This window comes from Cyprinodon variegatus, unplaced genomic scaffold (assembly GCF_000732505.1).
Source record: "Cyprinodon variegatus isolate N-32 unplaced genomic scaffold, C_variegatus-1.0 Scaffold15, whole genome shotgun sequence".
In the NCBI taxonomy this organism is placed as follows: Eukaryota; Metazoa; Chordata; class Actinopteri; order Cyprinodontiformes; family Cyprinodontidae; genus Cyprinodon; species Cyprinodon variegatus.
The window spans coordinates 1,037,405-1,065,093 of NW_015150468.1; the positions used below are offsets into that span (position 1 = coordinate 1,037,405).

Below are 27,689 nucleotides of genomic sequence, written 5' to 3' on the forward strand. Positions count from 1 at the left end.
CAATTGTCAAAATTTTGGTGTCGATCATTCGATTTCATCCTGGACACTACAGAAAATGGGCTAAAAGTGTTAAAAACCGAACTTCTCCTTTAAAAACTCTGCTACGTTACAATGAAAAAGCACAACCTCTTTGCTTTTTAAATGATATTTAAAAGAAAAGCCTGTCTGTGCAACTTCAGATTTAATCTATAACAGTTAGAAATTAAAATTCCAAAATGATTTACATTTTTCATAATCAAGGTTTCATAATAAGAAAGATTGTCCTGGAGGTATTTTATCTATTTCTGTATACATTTCTGTTTAGATGTAGTATATCTTCTTTCTTTTGTGGGAGTCAGCTCTATTGCTTGTATCAACAACCCTTATGAGACTTCCACATCTTAATCAGGGTCAACCTGTGCTTAATTTAATGCATTAAACATAATTAACATCTTGCACTTGTCTGTAAAATGTGTAACAAGTTAGGTGTGTCCAGAAGAAAGGGATAAAAAGGTCCAGTAAAGAGGAATGCATGGACTAGCGAGAAAAAAACATTATCTGAAAGTGCTCTTTGACATCAGTTAAATTTAGTTTATTCATAAAGCACCAATTCACAACACATGTCACCTCAAGGCACTTTACAGAGACAATTCAACCAGATCATACAGTCAGATTGGTTCAAAGTGTTCTATCCAAGGAAAACCAGCTGATTGCATCGACTCATTGACTCGAAAGCAATCCCTCACACATTGTGACGTACTTACAGAGAAGGTGTCAGTCTAGAGTAGTTAAAGGTGATTGATCTTAATTATATAGATAAGATGCAATGAATATAACTGATATGATCTAAGCCTTTTAGCCATGATGGCAGTTCTTCTTAATTAATACATCCTCACACACTCACAAAACAACATATTAGTAAAAATAATAATATTTGCACAGAAATTTTCAAAAAAATAAAAATAAAAAAAATCAAGACAAAACAACTTTTGTGCACATTAGTGGGGAGTGGCTGCCAAGTGGTTAGGGCATAGAGCTTGGAATTCTGAGGGTCTGAGTTCGAACTCCACTCCCACAGACTGCCACTCTGTGTCTCTGAGCAAGATCCTTAACCCACGAATGCTCTCGGGTACCCCACAATGGCAGCCCATTGCTCTCCATGGGGAAGGGGTACAAGCAGAGATAGTGAAGTAGTCTTGGCCTAGTGTGTTGGAGCAGTTCGCTTGTGGTCTGAGAAGGTTGCTGTACCCGGTTCGATCCCCACAGCCTCAATTCTGGGTATCTGAGCAAAGCTCTTAACCCCACACTGCTCCCAAGGCACCACACAATGGCAGCCCACTGCTCCCCAAGGGGATGGGTTAAATGCAGAGATAAATTTCTCCAATGTGAGATCAATAAAGTTCAATTATTATTATAGTTAGTAACATTCTGCAGTCTGATCCAGTCAGACTATGCAAAAAGTTTAAGCCGACAACGCAAGAAATAATCATGTCTCTCCACACTGCCTCATTCCACAACAAAACAGATATAGTATCATCAAAATCACTGTAATGCACCTGTATGAAAGGCAGTGAGCCTTGTGGTTCTATCTTTTAAAATGTTTGGATAAATGTGATTTTTTTTTGTTTTGTTTTGTTTTTTTTACATCCCTAGTAGCAAAACGCCTCATAAAGTAAAATGGAAAAACCACGTGAATGCATGTTTCACATTATTTCACATAATTTGTGTGAATTTGTGTTCCACCTGGACTGCCCTGTCTTTACCTATATATAAATAAATAAAAAACGCAAAGTAGTAGTGTCCAAGCAACCATGGCAACTGCAGTCAGTAAGGTAAAGAGAAAAAAAAAGTTCAGTATAAGGCTGTGTAATTAATTGCATTTGCAATATGACTGCAATTTAACAAAACACAATTATCAAATCAGGAGGAACTAATTTATGGTCATGTTACATTTAACAAAGGTAAGAAACCAGATTGCGGCTGCACGGTTGAGCTGTGTGTAGCGCTGTTGTATGCAGCAAAAAGTTTCGAGTCTCAGCCCGGGGTATTTCTGCATGTTCTCCCTGAGCATGCATAGGTTCTCTCCGGGTACTCCGGCCTCCTCCCACAGTACAAAAACATATCTAAATTCTCCTTAGGTGTGGATGTGTGCATGAATGGTTGTGCGTCTCCGTGTTGGTGACCTGTCCAGGGTGTACTCCACCTCTCGCCCGTAGACCGGCCCAAACTCGACCTTGACAAGGACTGAGTAGGAAGGGAGGGTGACACCAAATGTTCTCATTCCAGACCTATAGGTGGCAGTAATACACCAGTATTACCCAAGTGCCCCACACAGACGGGAGGAAGGAGGTGCAGCTAGCACACAGATCCATGCATGCAAGTAAGAACTTTTTCACATAAACGTTACAGTAAAGTCCAGCAACAAAGGACTTTAGACAAGTAAGCTTTCAGGGTCATGAACAACTGAACCCCTGGAAAGAAACATCTGCATGTGTGTGCTTATTGCAAGCAAAACCATAATAAAACTGGTATTGTATTATGGGTGCAAAATAATTGTTCTTTTGGTTTGTGGAAAAGTCGTTCAGCTCCAATTCCATGATAATAATATGATGAGGAATGTAGAGCTTAGGACATTGGACCTTATGAACACAGTTCTGCCATGTTGCCCGTTCATCCACAATACAAATCAATCTATACCATATATCCTCTAGGGCTAGCATGGCTTATGGATGACTCCCCATTACCAAGTGTGTAGCCAGCTCCCTCTATATTCAGAAAAACAAGGGCAAGCACAGTGTTACCCTGTTTTTTCTCTGTACACCTAGGGTTTGCTGCCCACAGTTAAACATTTCCTCTCAAAAAATATATGTATTGAACAATACATATATTTAATCTTGAATTTTGTAATGGTCTCTACAAAAGAAAAGCAAACTACAGTTGGGTGCAACTTAGGAGAAACAATCTCACACACAAGCCAAAACTAAAAGCAAACCCAAACTTTAAAACGCTCTCTAGCATTTTGTTTCAGCTTAGACAGATCTTACTTTTTAAGCTGTGATTTTTATTATAAAAACTAAAAATTTTCACAGGCATTCACAGCAGCAACTGCTTGCTCTAACAGCTTTATCCTTGTGTACTAAGGGACCTGTGGCTTGTGTCCACAAATTTTGGCATCAGGCCTCTTCAAAAACAAAACAAAAAAAGATATCAACTACTTTGTACTAGAATAAGCAGAGATATTCAGAGATATATATTTATAATTACCAAACCTCTTAAAATAAATAACATATTTTTATACCTTTAAAACTTGACTTGTTTTATCCACAGCGCATGCAGACGGGCTAGAAGGCCCCACCCTAAAATAATAAAGATTTGTTTCAAATCCCACCATAAAACAAGTAGTTGGAAACAGTTTATCTAGGACTATATATGATCCATTGCTCAAAAAAAAAAACAACAAAAATCTACAGACGGACAAAAAAAAAATGTCCAGGCATGTTCTGCAAACACATAACATGTTACCTAGATACAAATAAAATTTTCATCTGACAAGAAAGGTAGCAAACCCTGATCTACATGAATAAAAAATAAATCACTGAAAGAAAACTCAATTTCTTGTCTCAGCTGTAGAAGGAAAATGCTATATATAGCTTTTCCTTTTTTTGCTGCCATGTGCGTCACATTACCTATATAAAAAAAAACTGTCAGAACTACCATTTCTCTTTTTACAGAAGGCAATTTAAACTGGAAAAAGCTGTTTTAGTTTTGTGCAGTGGTTTTATTTGAGAGAAATATAGGATACCAAGGTAAGCAATTAAAAGTTTTATCAAAGGATATCAAAGGATTCTTCTTTGTTTTCCCAGGAAACAAGAAACAGGGTCAAAATTATGCCCCGAATCTATTCAAAAAATTATTTCATGCTTCATTGACGCAGCACTGAAGGAATTCTCTTAAGTGTAACACCACTGTCAATACAGTGGGACAAGCAAACAATGCAAACTACATAAAGCCGAAGACAACATACGCACAAAAGCGAAAAGAGTGGAGGGGGGACCCTTTACTATATTCACAAAATGTAAAGAACCAACAGACAAGATGGCTTTCTCTCCTGAAGGTGAATTTCATGGCACTAAAAGAAGACAAAAGATGAACAGGGCCATGTCCATTAGGGAGTGCAGAGAGAAAACAAACAAAATGAGGGTTACATGGTGAATGGCTCGGTAATTGTAAAAATAAATCTAGAGGCGTTTAAGACGAGGCTTCCAGTAGTTTGAAGCCTGGGCTGTCAGTGTGCCAAATGAAAGGAACTGGGCAATGGGGTGGGGCTAGAAAAGTGGCTCGAGGGAAGTGGTGGGCTTGAAGGAAATAAATAAATAATTGGGGTTCTTAGGGAAAATTTTTGGTTTAACAACACCTTATCTGTTTTCTGTCTACCAAATTCATTAGTCGGTACAAATAGAAGTTATACGTATACCCCCATATTGTTCATGTGAGGGATGTGCTAAAACAAGTTTGCCCAGTATTAGTTCTAATGACAGTAACTGACGTGTTTACCCCAGTTGTTTTGAAGCGGGTACTTTACTTTTTTGGAATGGATATTCATAGTTAACATATAGTTTTTGGTAAGTTTTGTTAACAAATGGGAATAATTTCAAAAAGGCTGATATTTACAACCTTGCCATGTTAAATCTCACATACAGGTAAGGCAAAGTAAAATATATTTTTCTTTTTTTTTTATTTAAACTTCTGTTAATATTTAGGTTACTCTTTGCTACTCTTTATACTATATTCAATCTAGCAACTTCTTTTTTTTAACATAAGATAAATGTCATAATTTCAGTGTTTTGATGTTTTTGATTTTTAGCTTTCTCTTTTTCTTATTTCATTGTGCTCTTTAAGTATTGCTTTGTTCAGTTTACGTTTTGAGCTCATTACTACTAATTGGAGTTTTTCTTTGTTCATTTTTTAATAATAATTGAACTTTATTAATCTCAAAGTGGAGAAATTCCCTCTCTGCATTTGACCCATCCCCTTGGGGAGCAGTGGGCTGCCATTGTGCAGCGCCTGGGGATCAGTGTGGGGTTAGGGATCTTTCTTGCTCAAAGAGCCAGAGCGCAGGCTGTGGGGATCAAACTGGGTATTTGCAACCTTCTCAGAGCCATAGCGCCCTGCTCTAACCACTAACACCTGCCCTCCTGGTTTAAGTTCTTGCCTTTGTTGTATTTGGATTTTCCACATATGTCCATTGTTCATAATATTTTGTGTTTTTTAAAACTTTCTAATTTCTTTTCTTTAGTCATGTCTCTCTAATTTATCTGTTTATTTCTAAAATGTCAGGTTTAATTTTTTTTAGGATCTTCCCACTTGTTCTGCTCTACTTTAGTTTTATTATTTTCTTTTCTTGTCTGTGTAATTATTTGGATCACATTCAATGTTCTCAATCTTTTTTTTCCCTTCCATCTTCTCTCACTTAGTCTGTCAGAATCATGGTGTGGCCGGTACTGGCGGCTATCTCCAGGAGTCTATAAGCGAGAGGTGGGTTTGAAGTTCAGTCGGCCCTCGTGAGATGTTCGGGAGCAAATCCTGCTGTTGAGGCAGAGCTATGAGCGTCTACGAGCCGAGCTGGTTTACCAGAACCTTGGGCACTGCGCATGCAATGTGCAAGGGAGATCTTCTCCTTCTTCCAGATTGACGAATCCGAATAGCACCATCTCTTGCAATGTGGTATTTGGACGTACAGTGTGAGCAATTAGATTGCATCAGAGCATCAGGCCATACAGTGTGAGAACAAGCATCGTGAGTAGGGTTGCCACCCGTCCCTTGAAATACAGAATCGGCCCGTATTTGGAAGTTAAATTAAGCATCCCCTAATGAACTGATGAGGGGTGCCATTTTTTTCCATATTTTAACGAATAACTAATGAAAAAAAAAAACAGTAATTTCGGTTGCATTTGTGCACAGAACAACTCTACTATTGTGTGACCTATGTCTGCCCGTCCTGATTCTCTCTACCTCCCTCTCGTAGCATGAGCTTAAAGTTCTACTGTTCTCGATTCACCTTCCCCTTATGACGTTGTCTGTCTAAAGCATTCTCCACTCGGTAATCTCTCTTCGTGGGGCGATTGTCATGGTTTCCTGGTGACGGTCCTCATGTTTAGTTCTAGTTTAGTTCTAGTTCTACAAACTGTGCACCTGCGCACGCCAACTCGAAGCATCTATAGCAACATTATTCATTACAAGTGCCCAGCTGACCTCCTCAGGTGTATTCAAACAAATACGTAGACCTTTACACATGAATACCGCTAGTCAGAAACTTTTTTCTTGTGTTCTCATCCAAACATCTATGTTCAAAATAGTGCACAAAATAGTATTGGTGCTGTCAAATGAGCCCATTGAATCTGCAGTTTCTATTTCCATGCACAGAGCCATATTATTTATTTTGTAGTCCTGGAGCTGCTGTGCTGGTCTGAATATCCATACATCCAACATGATCTTGGACAGTGGTTTTCAAAGTGGGGGCCAGCACCTTGGGGGGCCACAGCTGGTTTTGCAGGAAAAGTATATCACTAACCTTGCACCAGTCCAAGCACGCCATTTGTTTTCTGAGGGGATTTCTGTGTGCGATGATACTGTGCAAACTTAACATTTCCATTTATTAATTATTTTAATTGGCTGTAGCTTATTGCAAGAAATACAAGCCATGCTCAAAGATCAAAATAAAGGTATGGTTCTGTGTTGAGCTGAAACGGGACACAACTTGGTCTTAATGCAGGAAATTGCATCTAAGAAATACAAAATTTTCTGGGGGAGGAACCCCGGACAATGAAGTTTCTATAGCACCCCCTCATCCCTTATTTCCATTTCTGAAAGGTGGCAACCCTAATCGTGAGCTTTGAACTTTTAAACCCTGCGTTTTCCACATACAGTTTGTGCTGCGGCTGAGTACAACGATTGTAAATATCGTACAGTGTATGCCTGCCCTTAGAGAAGCCAATTAACCTAACAGTCATGTTTTTGGACTGTGGGAGGGAACCGGAGTTCCCCACGCATGCAAACTCCTTGCAGAAAGACCCTGGGCCGGAAATCAAACCCGAACCTTCTTCCTGCAAAACAACAGTGCTATGTCACCATGAAGCCCACTCTTGTTTTCCTTGCTGCCCAATTATCTAATTCAGTTCATCTAGGTTTTGCATCTCCTGCCCACCACGTCTTTCATGTACAGCCGGGCATACACTGTACAATTTTTTGCTCTTTTCAGCCCAACTTTCAGCCTGGTCGTGAGTCGTGTAGCATACAGAGGGTAACGAGGGGCAATCAGCCTCTCACGGCGACCTCCAGACCTGGAAACGTGAGGTTGGGAGAAAATCAAACCGCCGTGGGCAAATCGCTCAGTGGTCATGCGCAAACAAGGAATCTTCTTCTTTTTCTTCCTCTCAGATGAAAACACAGAAGCATGGCAGGGGTGCGAGTGGAAAAAAGTTATTTCTGTAAAATTGACAGACTGTAGTAGCCACGTTTGCTCAGCCATGTCTTTGTCCAAATACATCATCGCCTTTTCTTTTTAGGGCTTTCAGCACACAAAATTGCACAAATTGCCAAGGCAGCGCGTTACACTCTAGTGAGCTTCATATTCCTCTTCTACTCATTTGACTTCCTGATAGACGAGTCCGAGTAGCGCCATCTCACTGAGTAGCTGCTTTTTACAGTCCAATATTGATACAATGCCAAAAAAGTCTGTTTATCTAGTCCATACTAGTTTTGTCACCCATGTTCTGGATGGGAGACCTTTTCATTTCAAATTGTTGTTTTACGTCTACCTAGAAAATAAAGGCTTTGCATCAAATGATTTCTACTAATCTGAATCACTTTCATTTTCTAAAACGGGAAATCGAGTGTTGGCTCTGCCTAGAAAAGCCCTTGGTTTCAACACAAATTATTTAAACAGTTACTTATGAACTAACATTAGTATAAAATTTAATTGTTCACCTTGTCAGGTCTGGATTTTGCCAAGCGAGAAACATTGTGGCCTTTAGAGTTTCTTCAAACGTGTGAAGCAAAATAAGTGTTGCAAACACTCTGCTCATGAAGTTCTGAACAGAGATTCATTTTTTTTTTTCTAAGGAAGCAGTCTACTTCGGCTATGTAGAGTCAGAATGATAAGCGAGCGCTGAGAAATTAGCCACACAAAAAAAAACTGTTACTGGTTGAGGCCAGTGCAGTCATGTAAGATCAATTGGACATGGTCCTTCCTGCCACATTAGCCAAGAAATAAAGTAGTAACGAGAGCCCCAACTCAGAACGAAAGAACCTTATTGGAACGCCAAAGGACTACAGAAAATGTTGGCTACATATGATGTATTACATTTAGTTAATGAGAAAAGGTGCAACATCAGTTTATTAAATCTCATATAAGATACAGCAATAACTCACCAAAACAAGGAAAAAGGGGTTTCCCTATCAACTGGTTTTAATAACCTTTGGGTTGTTTCTGCCACAGGACTTGTCTTAAAATACTGTTGGAAGGGATTTTACAACTGGTAAGTTGATGCCAATCATTTTCGTCTCTGCCTCAACTATCATGTGTCAGGTAAAGTATAGAATTACCCAATTTACTTTACAGGATTACTTAGGTCCATACACTGTATGCCTAGATGATTTATTTTTACACATCATAAACAAGAGAATATCTGTATCATGTATAAAAAAAACATTTCAATTTGTTATTTACCTTCAAACACATTTAAATTATACCTTGGACAAGCAAGGAAAATGACCTCTAATAAATATTTTTATATAATAATCCTAGACATATTTAAAAAAAAAAAAAAAAAAAAAAGGCTGCTGATTATGTAGCTGGCCCTGTTTCTCACACCGACTCGTGCGCACACACACTGAATAAAGATGTGTTGCAAGAATGAGTCATCTCAATCCAGCTGTCCACAGGGCATCCATCTGATAAGCATACCCACACTCTCACATCAGGAACAAATGTAAACATTGCAATAAAAACGACTGTAATAAAATCAATTCTGCATTCAAGATGGGCTCTAAAGTTATACCATTTAAATACTTGGCATCCAAACTATATGCAAACACAACTTCTTGGTCTTAGTGTGGTAGAAGTACAATCTTCCCCCGATGTGTCCAAATCACTGCTGTTAGTTATTCAACATATGCATAATGTAGAGCGCTTTGACTCACAAATCCATTGATCTTTCTTTCAGCTTTCTCACCCTAAACAAAAGCTTGGGTTTAGAAGGTTTACTTGTAAAGGGTAATTTATGTTATGCTTTAACCACATACAATGGGGCAAAAAGTGTTCAGTCAGTCCCTGATTGTGCAAATTTCTGCTACTTAGAAAGATGAGAGAGGTCATTATTTATCATAGGTACACTTCAACTTCGAGAGACAAAATGATGGGGAAATAAACATCCAGGAAATAACATTATATGATTTTTAAAGAATATATTTTAATTAGGGATGCACGATATTGGGATTTTGGCCGATATCCGATATGCCGATATTTTAAAACTCATGTAGCCGATAACCGATACTGATGTTAAAGCTGGACAAAAATAAGTAGTCATTGAAAATAGCAGTTTTGTTATCCATTTCTGACACTTTGAAAAATAATATACTCAAATATATTTTTATATGCTGATATCAAATTGATTTTTAAAAACGCGGTATCGATCTATTTTACTTTCAGAATCTCGTGAAATTTCATCGTTCTGTTACAAACTATCGTGATATTTCGCAAATTCTTGTGAGATTTTGTTAGTAAAATAGATTGATACCGCGTCAATATATCAACATATAAAATGTTGGCAACATTTCGTGAATTTTCGGGGATTTCGTAGCATAACGATGACATATAGCAATATTTCATTTCAAATCAATCTCGATCTCTCTGTAATCAAAACCTCATAATACAAGGCCCTGTTCATTCTCCCCTTGCAGTGGATCACTCGTCAAATTTTCTTTGCAGAAACAGAGCTTTAAAGTATGATGTTCCAATCCCATGCTTCACCTTAGGTATGGTATTCTTGGGTCTGAATATGTACTGGATTAAGCAGGAGGACTGCTGTGTTTGAGTTCTTCTCAGTTTAGTGTGCTACTGATGTTTCTTTGGTCCCAGCACTCTGCAGGTTAGTCATCAGGTCCCTCCATGTTGTTCTGGAATTTATTCTTACCGCTCTCATGATCATTTTGACCCCACGGCATGAGATCTTGTGGGGCCCTGTGTTGTTGAAGATCATCATGTCTTTCATGCCTTCTATTTTCTAACAGTTGCTCCCAACGTTGATTTATTCACACCAACCTGCTTGTTTAAAGTAGATTTACTCTTCCCTGCCCAGTGTAGACCTAAAATGCTCTTCCAGGTTCCCGTCGACAGCTCTGTTTTTAGATATAGTTGGGTTTAGAGTTAGACGGTTAGAGGCAGTGGTCAGGTGTGTTTTATAAGGATAAGGAGTTCCGACAGAGGCCAAAATTACAGGTAACGAGAGCAGGACAGAAGAGCTCCTTAAAGAAGAAACTAGTGATCTGTGAGGGCCAGACATCTTGTTTGTGTGCGACACTGTAATTGACAAATATATTATCAAAAACCTACAGTGTGTTTTCCTACATTTTCTTTTCTCCTTTGGCTCTCTTAGTAGACGTTTGCCTATGATGAAAATTACAGACCTCCATTATCTTATACTCTATGGCGCCACTCTAACATCTTGGTTGCGAATATTTACTGTCCCATTTATTAGGTATACTTTCTGGTTTTGGGTTAAATCCCCTGCATCCCTCAAAACATATTCATTGACAGCATAAAGTCAACAAGTTGCCCGAAACATATATCCATCCATTTTCCATCACGCTGCTGGTGCCTATCTCCAGCTGTCTACGGGCGAGAGGTGGGGTACACCCAGGACAGGTCGCCAGTCTATCAAAGGGCAACACAAAGACAAACAGGACAAACAACCATGCACTTACACACTCACACCTAAGGAGAATTTAGAGAAGACAATTAACGCAACAGCCATTCTTTTGGATTGTGGGAGGAAGCTAGAGTACCTGGAAAGAACCCAAGCATGCTCAGGGAGAACATGCAAACTCCATGCAGAAAGACCCCAGGTCGGGAATCAAACCCGGAACCTTCTTACTGCAAGGCACCAGGACTACACACTGAGTGGCACTGCCCAAAACATTTAGCAGAAATGTTTCTCTGTATTAACACTCTGTTGTGAGCCATCTACAGACCTTTAGATGCATGTTCCTTTACATTTAAAATTAGCAATAAGCTTAGTTCAAATCATATAAAAGCCTCTTTCCATATCAATATCAATCCGTTTTGCACCAGGTTTGTTTTTTTTTTTCTCCCACACTGTTTACATTTGATCACTGCTGCACTTTAGGGAATGGAAATGTTCATTTCACTGCTAAGCTGCTGCTCGTTCACTGTGTGAAACCTGTAAAGTAAGTTCCCACTGAAATTAGTGGGAAATTGACCACCTAACACTCTACATTTGGCTTCCTTCCCATTGGCAAAAAAAAGCCGGGTCTGACCTACTGTACGCTGGCAAGGTGTGTGGCCTCTGTGCGGCGACTGCTGCGTGTCTGGTGATGCCATCACGCTGGGTTAGCGTTGATGATGTCATCAATCTGACAAAAATCAGGAAAGTAAACCATTTAAAGCAACAGGGAAGGGAGCCAGGTCATACCAAGTTTGTGTTATTGTTTCATTCCTTTGTCCCCCACATATTTTTTGAGGTCATCTACTGCTACAGTTCATTCGCATTAAGGTTCATCTTACCTGAAAAACAGATATTTAATTCAGCATGCCTTGGTTTTAACAAGCTTTTTAGCCAGAATTGTCTCTTTTTTTTTAAAATTGTCTTTTTTTTCCTACTTGCTTTGACTCTGTTTTATTTTCCTATATTTTAATCATGTAAAGCACTTTGCATTGTCTTTATACTGAATTGTGCTATACAAATAAATTTGCCTTGCCTTTCTTACCATGTTAAACAAATAAGGAAATTCTACACTATATATGGGAATAGTAATACATTTCATCCCACATAAATGACCCCAACTGTTTTTTTTTTTGCTTTAGAGGTGAAATCTGTTACATCCTAATGCCTATAGGCCTACATAAGTCAACTTTAGCCCCTTTTCCAATGAAAACTTCAGCTCTGCACAGCTCTAATCCACTGAGTCTCTCTTAACTCTGCACAGAACCTGTTGCGTTTCCATGATCCTGCATCCGACTGGAGCTATACCTATAAGCCCCACCTTTATCCATCAGTGATGCGCTCTCTGCCACTATTAACTGTTACGGTGTGACATTAACACTTCACTTTTAATTTCTTTTTCCTTCTCCCATAGTCAGTCATTAAACAGCAGTTTGGTCACATAATATTTAGGCTATACTTGGCTTAATTCAAATCTACTCCTGGGTCACCAATTATATTAGCAAGCTATGAAACAAGTGTCTGTGTCCATATATGAACAGAAAGTACATTTTGGAGGTAGTTTTAGCAATGAAAGATTGATATTTTTAATAAAGAAGGTGGGGATATGTTTTTTTTACACTGTTGATCATCTAAACTTGAAGCTCAGGTTTGCAAGATTGAAGTCCAAACAAGTCTAGCAGACAGAGCGGTGAAGTGCCCTCAAAGAGGCGGTTTGCTCAGCAAGGCTGAACAATTTGGCGCTCTGTAGGCTGAGGCACCCCATTTGGCTAATGAAGTCTCAGACTGTCTTCACACCACACCCCCACCCACCGCTCCACTATGAAATGTTCTACTCATGAAAGTAATGAGGCAGGGAGGGAGAAAGACTCTTCTGGCCACTGATAACCTCAGACTAAACTTGCAACCTTACTAGACAAGGGCCTAATATCTGGCTGTCAATCAGCCCCAGCATCCCCGGCTGGAGTGTTTAGTTACAAGGATCAATTATTTACTAGCCTCCTCTTTCACTACTCAGTGCACCCAAAAAAGGAGTGTGAAGACATAAGACAAGAAAAACACTGTCAAGTGGTAGCCACTTATGTATAAAAAAAAATGGAAAAAGAAAACATTTGTTTAGTATCAAACTAAGTGTTTGACAAATTAACTGAGAATTACATATGATCTCACTTTAGAATATTACAAAACATCTCTTGCACGTTTTTCCACATTAGAAACAGCAGTTTTATGTTGTTAATAGACTGAAAAAACACTTAAAATAAGATATCTGACAGCTCTAAAAAATGTTGATAATAATGTTGAAAACCATGTACAAACAGTATTAAAATGATGTAATTGCTCTGAATACATGTACTTCATATTTACTCTTAACCCACTGACTGCGAAGCCGAAACAGCAACTTCAGCCTTTTAACTAATTTAGAGACAAGATCATATTACTGCTTCACTCAAATTATCATTAGCACTTCACCATGCTAGATGAGTCTGGAAATAAACAAAGTCACAGAGAACGTACATATGTAACCCCAAACATTAAGCAAAAAAGCACAACATTTATTTCCGGGTCAAGTCTGCGCTTTTATTAAAGGTATGATTATATTTAAGTAATACTTCTATGGTATTTTCAGCCGTCCTCTCTTAAACTGATCAAGTTGTGCGATTATACTTCACTTTTTGAAAGAGCATCTCTGTTGAAGACTGAGGAAGAAAAACACAAATATGTACAAAATAAGAGTTCATGAAACAGTTTGGTCAAAGTGACTGAAAATTACTCCAGAGTTCCTAAAATAATTAAAATAAAATAAATACATATTCTAAAAGTGTCTAAAATAGGATCGCATGATTTTGTTAAACTTATTGTGTTTATCGGGTCCCGGTTACATTCCCAAGAACAATTTTTCTTTTTAAACTAATACTAAATTAACATTTATTCTGGGATTCCAAACAACACTGCTGGAATACATTAACTCTGCCAGCAGATGGCAATAACATTAACTAGTACACATATATTTAAATGAAGAAGATTCTCAATTAAGGTTAAATGTTTAGTTTAATTCTTTTGAGGTCAGCTTGTGTGAATTTATCAGTAATGCATCCATGAACTCCAGTATCAGATTAATCATTAATAATGGATTATTAAAATAATCATCAACTAATTTAGTAATTGATTAATTGTTAACTGGGTTATAGAGACACTAAAACAGGCCTTTAGCTGACAGAGCAACCCACTTAGAGCAGTTATTGTAAGAAAACTGTAAAAACATACATCAATGTTTTGCACTAAAGATAAATAAAAACTTTTTCTTCTGTCAATATGCTCAATCCAGAACTCCACAAGTGGAAAAGTTTGAATTTGACCTTGTTTAAAAAAAAAAGTCCTCTTTAAGGAACCTTTTGCTATCCGAATAATCGATTAATCTAAAAAAATAATTGAAAGATTAATCGATTTGCAAAATAATCATTTAATTACAGCCTTAGTCACATCAACACAACGTTACATCTTCAGAGTAGTGAGCCCTGACGAATTAGTCGGACGCCTGCTAAATCAATCCACCTAAGAAGAAGAGAGTACCACCCTTGATGCTCTTACACAACTCAAGAGGTAAATCCGAAATCTAAAAGTTTACATGACCCCAAAACACACGATTCCAACACAACCAGAAAACTGAAAGGCTGATACAAGGCAGGTGGATATGGAAGATATATGTTCATGCTGTTATTGCCAAATTCCAAAAAAATATATAATTAAAAACAATCCACTGGACTTTGTTTCCAAGTTTGAAGACGTTTCGCTTCCCATCCGGGGAGCTTTTTCAATTCAAAATGTCAGGAATAGCATTGAGTTTCAGGTGTTATACAGTAGCCCAACAAAACCTTGTTTTTGTTTTGAAAACATGCAAACTGAAACTGACGAAAGGGTCCACCCCTTTGAAATCGGGGTTGTTGGGTTCTATTGTTGCCTGCAATGCCCCATACCCGTCTAACAACCCCCCTTTCAGACACTTTTTTTTAGACGCAGGCTAACAAAAGAACCCAAACAACCCACATTCCAAAGGGCTGGATGCCTTCGTCCGTTTCAGTTTGCATGTTTACAAAACAAAAACAAGGTTTTGATGGGCTACTGTATAAAACCTCGAACTCAATGCTTATTCCAGACATTTTTTATTAAACAAGGTTCCTGGATGGAAAGCAAAACATCTTCAAACTTGGAAACAAAGTCCAGTGGGTTGTTTTTAGGTTTCTTTTTTTTTTTTTTATGACCAGGATTACTGAGAATCTTCACCAGCCTTATGCCAAGTTCTTATCAGTTAATGTACAACTGTGAGTACCCGTTCCAAACTATAAAGTCTATTTCAGCATTTAACCGCTGAAGGTAACGTCCTCTGCTGCTGAAGTCTATTTGCTTTACAGTTCCACATGATCTAGGTTCAGAAATGGTGTTCTGCATACCATGAGCTGCAGCAACCCTTAGATCTGGTTATGCAATCACAACAGTTAATGAGTAGTTTCTAAAATACTTAGAGCACCCTTTTAGGATCGACAACTATGGACCGCTCAATGTTTAGACTGCATACAATTAAGAAAACAGATGATATGCACAAATGTTGAATGTAGCAGAAATAATATGACTTCAAAGAAATAAGTAAATGTTATTAATATAATTCTGCATTGTGTTCATAGAAAACTTAGGCCATTTAAAAGTCACCTAAACAACTACTTTCCTTAAATCAGTGATCTGATCAGTAGATATAAATTTTTATCTTACAAGACCAATTTCACCATTATCACAATTTCAAGAATATAAAATCAATTAAGGGAATAATTAAGACTGGATTAATATTAAATTTAAATCATCATCAATAACACTTCAGAAAGACTCAAACTTCCTTAGAAGTGATGGAATTTGTAGTGCATGTCAACAGCTGTTGATCAAAGGTTTTGAAGAATATCGCATTCATATGGCCAGACTTGTTGACTATTTGTACACAAAATATGAACAAAAAAATGTATAATTGATTATTTTTGGATATGAGAAACATTAGAAAGTTTTTAGACTAATCAAACAACAGTAAATTAAAACTATAAGGCTCATATTTTCCACAAGGGGGAGTGGGTTTAAAAAAAAAAAAAGTGTAAAAGTAGTCAGTTTGCTTCTCGTTCAGCAGCAGTGCAGGGTTCCTCTTCTGGACTCACAGCTCATTAATCTATTCCAGAGGAGGGCCTTGATATCTCCCTATGCACACCATTTTATATCACAACACTATTTGTTTACATACTTATAAGCTGAAACTTATAAGAATCTAAAAAGAAAATTAATTCTTTAAAAATCTTTTTAAATCTCAGTTAAATGCTATGTCTCTACTAACCAGCAGTACATTATATGAGGAACAGGCAAACATGGAGTATCCTAAAATACCGGAAATGACAGCAATTACCTGGTTGACAGTAGATCTTTAAGATACCTGCTCTGTAATGCAAACTGGGTTACCCTAAACACCTCAAAGGGTTAAAACTGTAACAGAGGCAAATAAAACAATTAAATCCACAAAATTAAAATTGGCAGCTCTAAGCTAAGTGTGCAGATAAACCGCTTGATGTGGAGGGTATTTACTCAACTCCCTAAAGGCCAGAGGATTTAGACATAAGAAATTGGGGGAAAGGTTCAGCAAGAAGCCTTTAAGAATACATTGTTTGGTATTTATATTTAGAGCTTGTGTGCACATGCTTATATACATATAGTGCATAAAAAATTAAGAACAGATTTTACTTTGTGGACAACTGAGCTAAAGCAGGTGTTTGCAAGTTTTAGTGAATTATGTGAAAGACTACTTAAAACAAGTGCAAGTTACAAAAATGATGTCCAATACCTGCGAGATTAATGCTTCCGATGTGGAAAAACGTTATAGAAGAGTGTAAAAAATATATTAATAATTCCATTTCCTAAACAATGGATGTACAATTCAAATTTATGGAAGGCCATGTTTAAAAAAATGGATCAAAATGGATCTATAGATTTTAAAAGGTGAAGACATTTTTAGATGATTATGTCAAAATGTTGATGACACATATTTTATTTTTTGTTTACATACCTTAAAATTGAAAGCAATATCAACTTTCATGCCTTCATGCAGCCTTTTCTTGTGTGTACTGTATTTCCAATATAGCTGTGCAAACAATGTTCCAGAGCTAGATAAAAGGCCAAAAGATTTGCTCTCTCAAGCAGACCATTATGGTTCTGCCATAAGCTTGGCTTTGTACTTTTATACTGTATGTAACTCTATTGAAAATCTTTTAGGGAATAAAATTGTACACAGAGATGAAAAGCAAGGTAAGAGAGGGGATACGAAATAATAGAAGAGACAAAAAGAGATAGACAGGAAAGAGGGGCCGTTTTGTTTGCATGATTCCCGCCTTAGGAGCTGTAGTGTCGTCATCCCCTGATAAGAGTCGAGGAACCATGCTAGCGTGATGTGTGAATGGTCGTAAGCACAAGCACAGCAGGGTTAACTGATACAAGCTTGGTCCATACTCGACACCGATCGGTTTCAGAGGGGTAGTGTAAATGGGGCAAATGACATGGTGCCCCTATTGTACTTATTGCATTCCTTAATAACTGGTGGTGGTCTAATTAAAAAATAAATCAATATGAGATTTTATTTTAAGGCCATATCACCCAGCCCTATTGAAAAGTCACATTTTTGGAGTTATGGACAGTGGTGTAGTGTCTCCAATTAAGCCAGAATCTTCAGCAGAAATGCTCAAACAAAGATAAGTCATATTTCTTGGCTGTGTCTAGCAGAGTTCTTATACCTGATCCTAGAAAGATCCATCAGGCATATTCCTTGGGAATCCAGAACCCAGTACCAGCTGGCTATAACATTTTCTATTTCTGAAACCAACTGTCCTTTTTTTGTTGTTATCCTCCATCAGAAAGTAGGCAATATGACAATGTTATTATTTGCTGCTTAACTCTCCAGTAATATCAAAAGCACAACAAATATGCATAGCCCCTAGCAAGGTTCTGCAATTAGACTGTAAAATCCAAAGCTAATTTATGAAGGAACCTTAATCAAAGTTAACCCACAATAAAAATAGGCAACCATCTCAAATATTGCCCTGCAAATTACCTTTTTCCCTTTTAATAAACTAATAAATTCTCAGACAAAGCTTGATTTCCTGAGCTGCAAGCCAACGCCACACTGACATAACCTTATTTAGAAAATGTATGACCAGGGGACGTATGCACAAACGAGTGCGCAACTTTCATACTAAAAGTTCAAGGAGAGGGATTTCCTCATCATCATCATCAAACACAGCTGAAAACAAAGTGCTGAACATAGCTATTAAACTCATAAAAGAATAAAATACAGCATAAAGATATACATTAAGTCTTACAATAAGACTTTGTTTAAGCTAAATAAACAAGATCACAACAACTAAGTCCTGTCACTGTGAAAAGGCAGTGAAAAAAAATAAGTTTTGAGCCATGTTTTAAAACTTGGCAGGGCGCCTCCCTAATGTGCAGCGGGAGGCTACCCCATAAACGAAGAGCAGTGATACAGAAGGCTCTCTCCCCTCTGAGCTTCGTCTTAAATCTCGGTACCTGCAGGGACTGCCGTTCTGCTGACCTGAGGAGGCAAGTAAGGGTGAAGGAGCTCAGAAGTAGGATGGGGCAAGGTCATTTAAGCACTAAAAAACCAAAGATAACAATTTTAGAATCAACTCTTAAATCCACAGGCAGCCAGTGGAGGTAGGCCAGGACAGGAGTGATATATTTTGGAGTAAAAGTTAAAAAACGTAGTAAAAAAAAAGTAGACTCGGACACGAGAAAGTAAAGTCTGTTACGGTAATCCAATCGAGGTGAAATTAAAACATGGATGACTGTTTCAAAGGGTTGTCTTAAAAATTTTTTAATTTTGCCAATTGTCTTGACTGATAAAAGCAAGATCTGAAAACTGCTCCGATTTGCTTCCCCAATTTAAAATCACCGTCCACCTTAAAACCCGTTTTCGTCCAATTAGAATATGGCGTCATATGGGCGATTTGGTCCAAACATTATAACCTCCGTTTTCTTCTCGTTAATGTTTCTTCTCTCGATAAAGGTTGAGAAGCCAAAAAAAACATAAGTTACTGCGAACCTTTCCCTTTTTAAATCCCAATTTGAAATTGAGCTCAGGTGCTGCATGAACTGACCCGTCCTTACCCAGATCTTGCCTATCCATGAATGTGCAAAGTGGAATAAATACCAGCAATATTTCCACCAAATAACCATTTGGCATAACAGCATTCAATAAGACCCAAAGAAAGGGGATATTCAGCAACTGAATAAAGAAAAGAGAGGAATCTTATTAGCTAGAAATACTGTAAACACAGCAGGAGATTTATCAGACGCTGGGCAAAAAAGAAATAAAAATCTGATAGTATAGGTGACATGATATTATCACAGCGACTGGACACACCAAGCAATTCAAATTGACATTTACATGAAGATCAAGGGAATGTAGCCTTCTGCTATGTTGCCAACTCAGCCACTGTGCAGACTGATTATATATCCATTCTATATAAAGCCTATAGGGCTGGGGTAGATGAATGATTTAACCAAAAATCAAAAATTTGATTATCTTTAAAATTGTGATTTTATTTTCATTTTCCTTTGCACTAACCCAAGCTTGTAGATGTTTCACCCCAGCCTTTCAGTTTTTGAAATCTTGCTCAGCCAGAGTCCATTTTTACTCTATTAGGTGAAACAATGGATCTGCATGAATGGATCTGCATGCTAGCTGCAACTCTCTCTACCTTTCTGTGTGGTGACAAATCTTCTTTTAAGCATTTAACCAACTAACAGGAAATTTAATTTCTTACTCTTCTTAAATATAGTATAATAAAAAATCTGTGCATTTTGTTAAATTGCGAGTATATTGCAAATGTAATCAATTGCCCTGCCCTACCGTCAATTACTCAACCCATAAGCGTGCTACCTCGAAAAGCCCTAGTTGCAAAGAATCTCAGAAAAGGGACAAACTCAAATGGCACTCACAAGTATGGTTCCTATTCTTTTTTTTTTTTTTTTTTTTTTACATCCAAACTTATGGGTGAAACAACAAATGAATTTGTTTAAGTGTTGCCATTCAGTAGAGGGCGCTACTCTTAATTCATAAGCGATTAATCGATTAATCATTAAAGTGACCCACTTAGAGGAGTTATTATATCAAAATTGAAAAAAAAAAATATGTAAACATTTTGCATTTAAGATAAAATCCAGAACTCCTCAAGGGGAAAAATGTTATTTTTACCTGGTTTAATGTAGTTTAAAAATTCTTTTTTATGGACCCTTTGGTTGTCCGATCATTAATTGATTAATCCAAAAAGTTATCAACAGATTAATCGTTTGCAAAATAATCATTAGTTGCAGCCCTAGTCTGAGCAGTGAAAGATGCTAGAGCAGCAACGTGAATCTTTTGATTAAGGTCCGAGTTTACTTACATAGTATAATGACCACAAGGATGCAGAATGTACTTACTAAATAAACTGAATAGACTCTTTAATATATCACCAAAATTGTGCCTATTACTTACAAATCAAATGTTATCCAAAAGCTGTTATGGCATTTCCCTGATAATAATAGAGCATTATAACAGCTGATATGTTTGTGACACAGAGAAAACTGCTGCAAATTTAAGTTATTTAAAATATCTCCTTCATAGATTTGATTTTTAAAAGAAAAAAGAAAAACATTTGAATGTGTCTATAGAATAAGACTAGTAAAAGGAACTATATTAAGCTATTAAAAAAAGTTGACATGAAAGCATGCAGTGGTCACAGAAACATGAGTTTTTAATAAGCCTTTAGGTAAATGAACAACCTCCTAAAGGGAAATGATGCCTGAGAGACATAAATACATAAAATCTATCAAACTGCTTTTTTTCTTTTTTCTTTTTGGGAGCATCTGATTGGCAAGCCGTCTTGGGACAGTTGGCAAATGGGCGGTCAGCGGAGGAGTTTAGAGGTGCTAAAGTTCAGGCAGGAGCGATGCAGCACCCTGTGTCCTGCCAACAGCCCTACAGCGGCGCAAATCCTGACTAAGTTGTTGACCCGAGGCCCCCACCTGTCTTGACCATGTATTATATGAAGGGAGGGGGGAATCACTTTCCTTCCTAAGCTGCCTTCCAGACCAGAAGGCTTTTGACTCATGCCCATCTGTCCTGGTACGACATACATTAAAAGAAAGCCAAGATACTGGCAACCTGTCCAATTCATTAGTGCCTTGTTGTGTGAAGTGTGAACACGATCTCAGCAACCGTTTCAGCAGGGAGAAAAATGATCAGTTAGGAGGTCATTCTAAATAGTTCTCTTCAACTTGCAATTACAGATAAGAAAGATTTATGAGGTGAACATTTAGGGAATTCTTTCTAAACATAGGTACCATTATTTAATCGCCCCATTACAAACAGAATAACGAGATAAACACTGCCGTTTTCAATAATTGGCAGTCAAATTTTCTCACACATGAAAGGAGCTGAATTAAGGGAATAGAGAAACATCAGTCTATGAGTTTAAATGCCTGTGCCATTACTACAGCAACCAAAGGCAGAAGCGATAGCAAAGGCCAAAATACAAATATGTCCTAATCACTTGCAAATACCAATGTGGCCAGTCAGTCAAGAGAATCAGTTTAGTCATAAAATCACACATTTGCCTACACTCTAATCACGATCTGGGTCATTTTTGGTGTGACAATACAATAGTGGGAGAAGAATTAAATTTGAAGTGACAGTAACAAAGGAGGCGAAAGAAAATAAAGCGTTATTATTTGAACAACTGCTTTAAAAAACATGTGGTAAGGGAGAGAGTTGGCTGCCCGGTGACGGAGCGGGTAGCTGTTGTTGCCTTGCAGCAAGAAAGTTCTGAGTTCGATTACTGGCTAGGGGTCTTTCTTCATGGAGTTGCCATGTTCTCCCCATGCATACGTAGGTTCCCTCCGGGTACTCCAGCTTCCTCCAACAGTCCAAAAACATGAGTGTTAGGTTAATTGGCTCCTCTACATTGTCCTTAGGTATGAGTGTGTGTGCACATGGTTGTGTGTCTTTGTGGGTCTCCGTGCTGGCGATCTGTCGAGAGTGTACCCCGCCTTTCCCCAGTAGACTGCCAGAGATAGGCACAGGCCCCTACCTGACCCTGACATGGACTAAGCGGGAGAAGATGAATGGATGGATGAGGTCACAAATTGTTCTCACTCCACTGACGGTAATACACCAATATTACCCAAGTACCCCACACAGACGGGAGGAGGGAGGTGCAGCTAGCACACAGATCCATGCACACAAGTAGAAGTAACAACTTTTTCACATAAACATTACAGTAAAGTCAAGCAACAAAGGACTTTGGACAAGCAAGCTTTCAGGGTAATGAACAACTGAAACCCTGGAAAGAAACATCTACATGCTTGTGGTTATTGAAAGCAAATCATCATAAAATTTAAATTGTATTATGGGTGCAAAATAATTGCTCTTTGGGTTTGTGGAAAAATCATTCAGCTCCAATTCTGAGATAATGATAACACAAATCAGAGCCCAGAACGTAATAGCTGTTCCAAATCTACAGCTACAATCAATTAACTTATGTTTTGGGGAAGACGCTATAAGTCTAAGGTGTCTTGTCTTTAAAATGTTTTTTACCCCTAGTATTTATTAGAACTTACTGGAACTTACCCTCAGTATCAACTTTATTGATTATGTCCTGGATAATATAAGTAGGGACTCAAGCTAGTGTCATTAAAAACAGCTTTAGATGACTTGAAGATGTAACCAAGCATCAAAACAAGGAAAAGCTGAGGATTAAATTGATACTGAACCTGGTAAAATAGAGGCTGATACGAAGGGAAAAGCTGGATTTATTCAAGATTTAATCTGGCTGGAGGAAGGCTGCTCTGATCACTCAGACAGTGTCGATCTACTGGGATTCTTATCACCAAACATCTCTCAGGTTTAAAGTGCATGGTCAAAAAAAGTAAAAGAAATCTATTGAGCACTGTTTTCAAAGAGAATGGGGAGACTAGACTGAAACGATAGTTGGGCCACAACGGTTCAAATGACAAAAATTACAAAACTCAGTTAACATATATAGGTTAAACAAAGTTGGACGATGGCAAGATGTAAAAATCCTGTCTGTTTTAATGATTCAACACTTCAACACCATTAAACATAAGAAAAATAAAACAATGGATCTCTCTTGCCTCATATCAATAGTTAAGGCTGGTAGTGGTGCCCCTTTGGAGCCCTTAGGGTCTAATAAACATCAGTTAAACATTTGTCCCTTTACTACCAAAGAGCTTTAATCTCCTTTTATGTCAATTTGGAATATAACACCTCGTCTATTCTAAATAAATGCTAAATTATAACAGGGAGTGGAAGGCTAAAAGAGGTACTAGTAAGGTATAGTAATACTTTAAGATGTGAACATACCTGAGCTGGTTTGAGGTCTAAGTAATGAAGAATTTCTTTCAGCATAACAGGTGTGTGAGGAGGTTTTTCATCAGAAACAGATGAATCCGAGGAGCCAGGGCCAGAACACAAACCAGCGGCAGAACTCAGCTTCCACATTAATGACCTCCATGCTGTCAGTGCTGCTGGGCTTGTTTTCCATATCATTATTTTGGCGTTAAAAAGCATGTTCTTGTAATGACCTGTGGAGAAACAACAGCATGTTATGCTAATTTGATGTACTACTCCAGGTTTGTGGCCCTTTTTTAACAATATGAAAAAACTAGAGGTTATGTAGTCTGACATCATGGCTGTTTTCTTGTATCTTTGTTCATTCTGCAGGTTTGATCCTACGCTGCTGCTATGAATGCGATGTGCTGAGTAGCCTCGGCTTACTGAAGCTCAAGTCAATGTCATTTTTTGACAATAAATACTATTCATCCTGTTCTGAAACTTGATGTTTCATTCAAACTACATAGTTATTATCAAATCACATTCCAAATCACAAGTCAATATTTATCATTGGCAGAAAACATAAAAGGAAAATATTTCTGATCTTAATTTTTATTGTTGCTTTACCCACTAAATGGCAGTGATTTGGCTGTGGGGCTATGCCCCCCTTATATTACATGTAATATTATGTCAACTAAACTAATCAAACAATGATAATTTTACTCCAAATAAGAAAACAGATATACAATTCTATGTGTACACTATTAATAACTGAATAATTAATACTAAAAACATGACAAAAAGATGAGGATCTAGAAAGGGCAAAGATTATGCTCTTTTATATTTTCCACTCTTGAAAATAGGATTTGTTTCGTCTTTGTTTAGGCTTCTTCTTTCATACTTGTAGAACCATTGAAATAATTTGATTGATTGTTCTGCATTTCTACAAGTCTTTAGCCAGATGTATTTCACATTTAGCCATCATAGCCTGAGATCAATGAACACTACATATCCATATTACTAATGATGATGATACCAATTTTTACTGACTCCCCTAAAAAATAAAAAAACACGTAAAAAAAATTGCCTAATTTCGTCATTTTTCACCAATGTGTTACTGGCCCTCCCAAACAACTCACACCTTTGTCAGTGAAGCCAGGTGCTCCCACATCTCTTCCTACATGGTGGCCATCTACATTAAGATCCAAAATTCTGAGATTAAAGTCAGAATTATGAGAAATAAAAAAGGTCAGAATTCCGAGAAAAAAAAAGTCTGAATTTCGAGAGAAAAAAAGTCTGAATTTTGAGAAGAGTCAGAATTTTAAGAATAGAGTCAGAATTTCGAAATTAAAGTCAGAATTCTGAGATTAGAGTCAGAATTCTGAGATTAGAGTCAGAATTCTGAGATTAGAGTCAGAATTCTGATATTAAAGTCAGAACGTTGAGATTAAAGTCAGAATGTTGAGATTAAAGTCAGAATGTTGAGATTAAAGTCAGAATTGTGAGATTACAGTCGGAATTGTGCTTTTTTTTTCTCATATTAGCCTATACTGAAATAAAATATAAAAATCAGTTAACTTTTTTGTTTTTTTCAGTGGCCCTAACCCTCTTCCGTAATGATGACTTGTAGTTTGCAGTCACTTTTAATTGTACAATTATGAAAATGCATATGTAATTAAAACACAGATGTATATATAGAAAAAGATAAACCAGTGCTTGTTATTGTGCCTCATCAATTGCGAATTATAAGACAAATGTGCATTTCTTGTAAAGTCCTTTGCGTTCTTAAACGACGCGCATAAACTTTACACATTGGTTACTGCACTGAATCACCTTCAGCGATGCTGCTAAAAGTTAGCTGTTTACACTGAGTCACATTGAGAACGACTGAGCAACAGAGCGATTTGATTTAGTTTTAAAACGATTAAATTTGGCAACAAAATATGTTGGAAATATATGGCATTAGCATTATATCTTACAAGTACCGTAAAAAAAGATCCGCTACTACCTCCACATGTAGAGTAAAACATGACAAAGTCGTGACAGTAATACTAGTGAATATATTGACACCGCTTCGCTACCATACTGGACACATTAGCTTAGTATCCTGTTCACGTGTGTGCTAACAGTACGGAGTATTTCAATGTGCAACATTTGGCAATAATCGACAAACAATTGGCACGCTGAACGTGCCTCCAAGATGAGAAAGCTAAGCTGCAGCTTACCGTAGTGGTCTGGGTGGTAGCTCCACCTCTAGCAGCCTTAGCATGACCCCCTTCGTCACTTAGGCCCCGCCCATCGTTCTTTGACTCCCAGCCAATCAGCGAATAGACAGGAAGAAAACTCCTGTTTGAAATTATTGGCGCTTGTTGTGCTAGCCGTAGCTACGTGTTGCTAACGAGTTTCTTCTTATTTTGGTCCGAGCTAATTATATAAGGAATAAGGGGTTGTGTAAAGACAAGCAGCCACTGTTTTAACAGGTAAGAAGTATAAATTACAGACAGCTTTTATTGTTATGGCTTCAATGAAGCTAACTTAACGTACCATGCTAGTTAGCATGCGTTTGTCAGCTGTGAAAGAGGCGTTGGTGTCCGTGTTACATCGTGAGCTTTTCTATGTGTCTTATATATTTATTATATATACACGCTATTATTGGTTTCGTCTTAAAAATATGAAAGAACAACAACGTTGGTTGCCTTAAATATTTGTATAGCAACACTTACATGCATTTTACCGTTAGTCGGTTTCCATTGTCTTGAAATATTAATGCGATTTTAAAGTAAATGCAACATATCTACCATTTTAGACTAACTTTTTGTTTTGATAGGGACAGATTTCACGTTTGAATTTCAAAATATTTATTAGTGGCTTTAGTCTTTAAATTATTTGACGTATGACATTACCTAGTATAAAAAAAACTATAAATAAAAAAAAGATTAGTTTCTATTCAATGACAATCTAAATACTTTTTTGGCTTATTCTTTTATGTGCTGAATATATTTGCAATTCTTGTCTGCGTTTCACATGTCAATTTAGAATCCAATCTCTGTCCAATTTATCAATGTTCTGTTTTTTTTAACCAGGATATTAACCTGAATTTAAAGGGACATTTTTGTGAATAGTGAATCTTGTGAAATCTGGTGATACTCAAAACATTTAAAGATGAAATTAAACCAGCAATGAACCAAAATGGCTTCAACTATGTCAAAACATTTTAAAGTAGACCGCATAAACCGCTGCACAAGTAATCAGTCGCTCACTAATAAATTGTATTCACCAAAAATTAAAATTGATCACAGCTTAGTCAATTATGAAACCTGGAGTATTCTTTTGTCAATTCTTCTTAATTTCGAATTTTTACTTCTTTGCTATTTAGTTGTTGTTGTTGTTGTTTTTTTATCATTTGTAAATATTCAAGTTTGGCATGTATTCTTGGGCTATTGACACTACTTTGCTTTTGCTAGGTTTTGTTTACAAATTCCAAAGAATAATTTTTGACGAAAGAAGGTTATCGTTATAAGAATTCAAAAGATACAATAGACTAACAATAATAAAATAGACTAAGAAGTTTGTATCCCCCTATTCTTTGTAAGTTCAAAACCTTTTAGTAATATATTTGCTGTTCAAATACCAAATGTAAAAAATTCAAGATAAGCAGTTCCTGCTGAAAATCCAAGGCAGATGATGGAAAAAATAATTAACAGTTGTCTTTTTATTATGCATGGAAGGAATATTATTCTCTGTATCAAATGGTCATGGATTATTGGGCCATCCGAATCAAACTCTTCAATAGCTGCTCCTGTTGTATATTTTTTTCTAACTTTGAAATGATCTGTTTAAGGTTCCTATTATAGTCAAGGTTGTTTTTCATAAGTCAAAATAGTAAAAAGTCCACTTTTTGTGTCTGTGTTACAGCAGAATTCAAATCACGACAGCACCATGGCGGAAAGTGAGGTATGCAGCCATGTTAAAGTTGTCGTTCGGGTTAGGCCGACCAACGACATTGAGAAGAAGGAAAACTGTCGCAATGTGGTCCAAGTTGTCGACAGCCACATGCTTATATTTGACCCCAAGGAAGAGGACATGTCCTGTTTTGGGGCACAAAGAGTTAGGGGTCGAAATCTCAACAAGAGAGCGAACAAGGACCTGAAGTTTGTCTTTGACCATGTTTTCGATGAGAACTCTACTCAAGTTGACATTTTTGAGAACACAACTAAAGGAGTGCTTGACGGTTTAATGAATGGATTCAACTGCACAGGTAACACTAAGGATGCACTATTTTAATACATGTTATCATTCTTTCCTGATTCAGGTTCATG

General features: G+C 37.3%; 2 protein-coding genes across 6 annotated transcripts in view; one reads left to right on the top strand and one right to left on the bottom strand.

Moving 5' to 3' along the window:
• The window catches only part of mettl15 (methyltransferase like 15), a 78,702-nt gene extending 53,092 nt beyond the window's left edge, over window positions 1-25,610 (bottom strand). Inside the window, exons 1-2 of one of the 4 annotated variants that reach the window (XM_015384131.1) lie at window positions 25,596-25,610; window positions 23,401-23,621 (exon numbers count right to left, since the gene is read on the bottom strand). In XM_015384131.1, the coding sequence (XP_015239617.1) occupies window positions 23,401-23,607 (207 nt within the window). In that variant the 5' untranslated portion in view covers window positions 23,608-23,621; window positions 25,596-25,610. Of the gene's footprint in view, window positions 1-11,535; window positions 11,632-23,400; window positions 23,622-25,355; window positions 25,506-25,595 lie in introns of those variants that run through there. The other 3 variants (XM_015384118.1, XM_015384123.1, XM_015384140.1) reach the window with 3 other exon arrangements.
• A 92-nt stretch (window positions 25,611-25,702) lies between these two features.
• The window catches only part of kif18a (kinesin family member 18A), a 30,568-nt gene continuing 28,581 nt past the window's right edge, over window positions 25,703-27,689 (top strand). Inside the window, exons 1-2 of one of the 2 annotated variants that reach the window (XM_015383965.1) lie at window positions 25,703-25,850; window positions 27,289-27,628. In XM_015383965.1, the coding sequence (XP_015239451.1) occupies window positions 27,310-27,628 (319 nt within the window). In that variant the 5' untranslated portion in view covers window positions 25,703-25,850; window positions 27,289-27,309. Of the gene's footprint in view, window positions 25,851-27,285; window positions 27,629-27,689 lie in introns of both variants that reach the window. The other variant, XM_015383957.1, reaches the window with a different exon arrangement.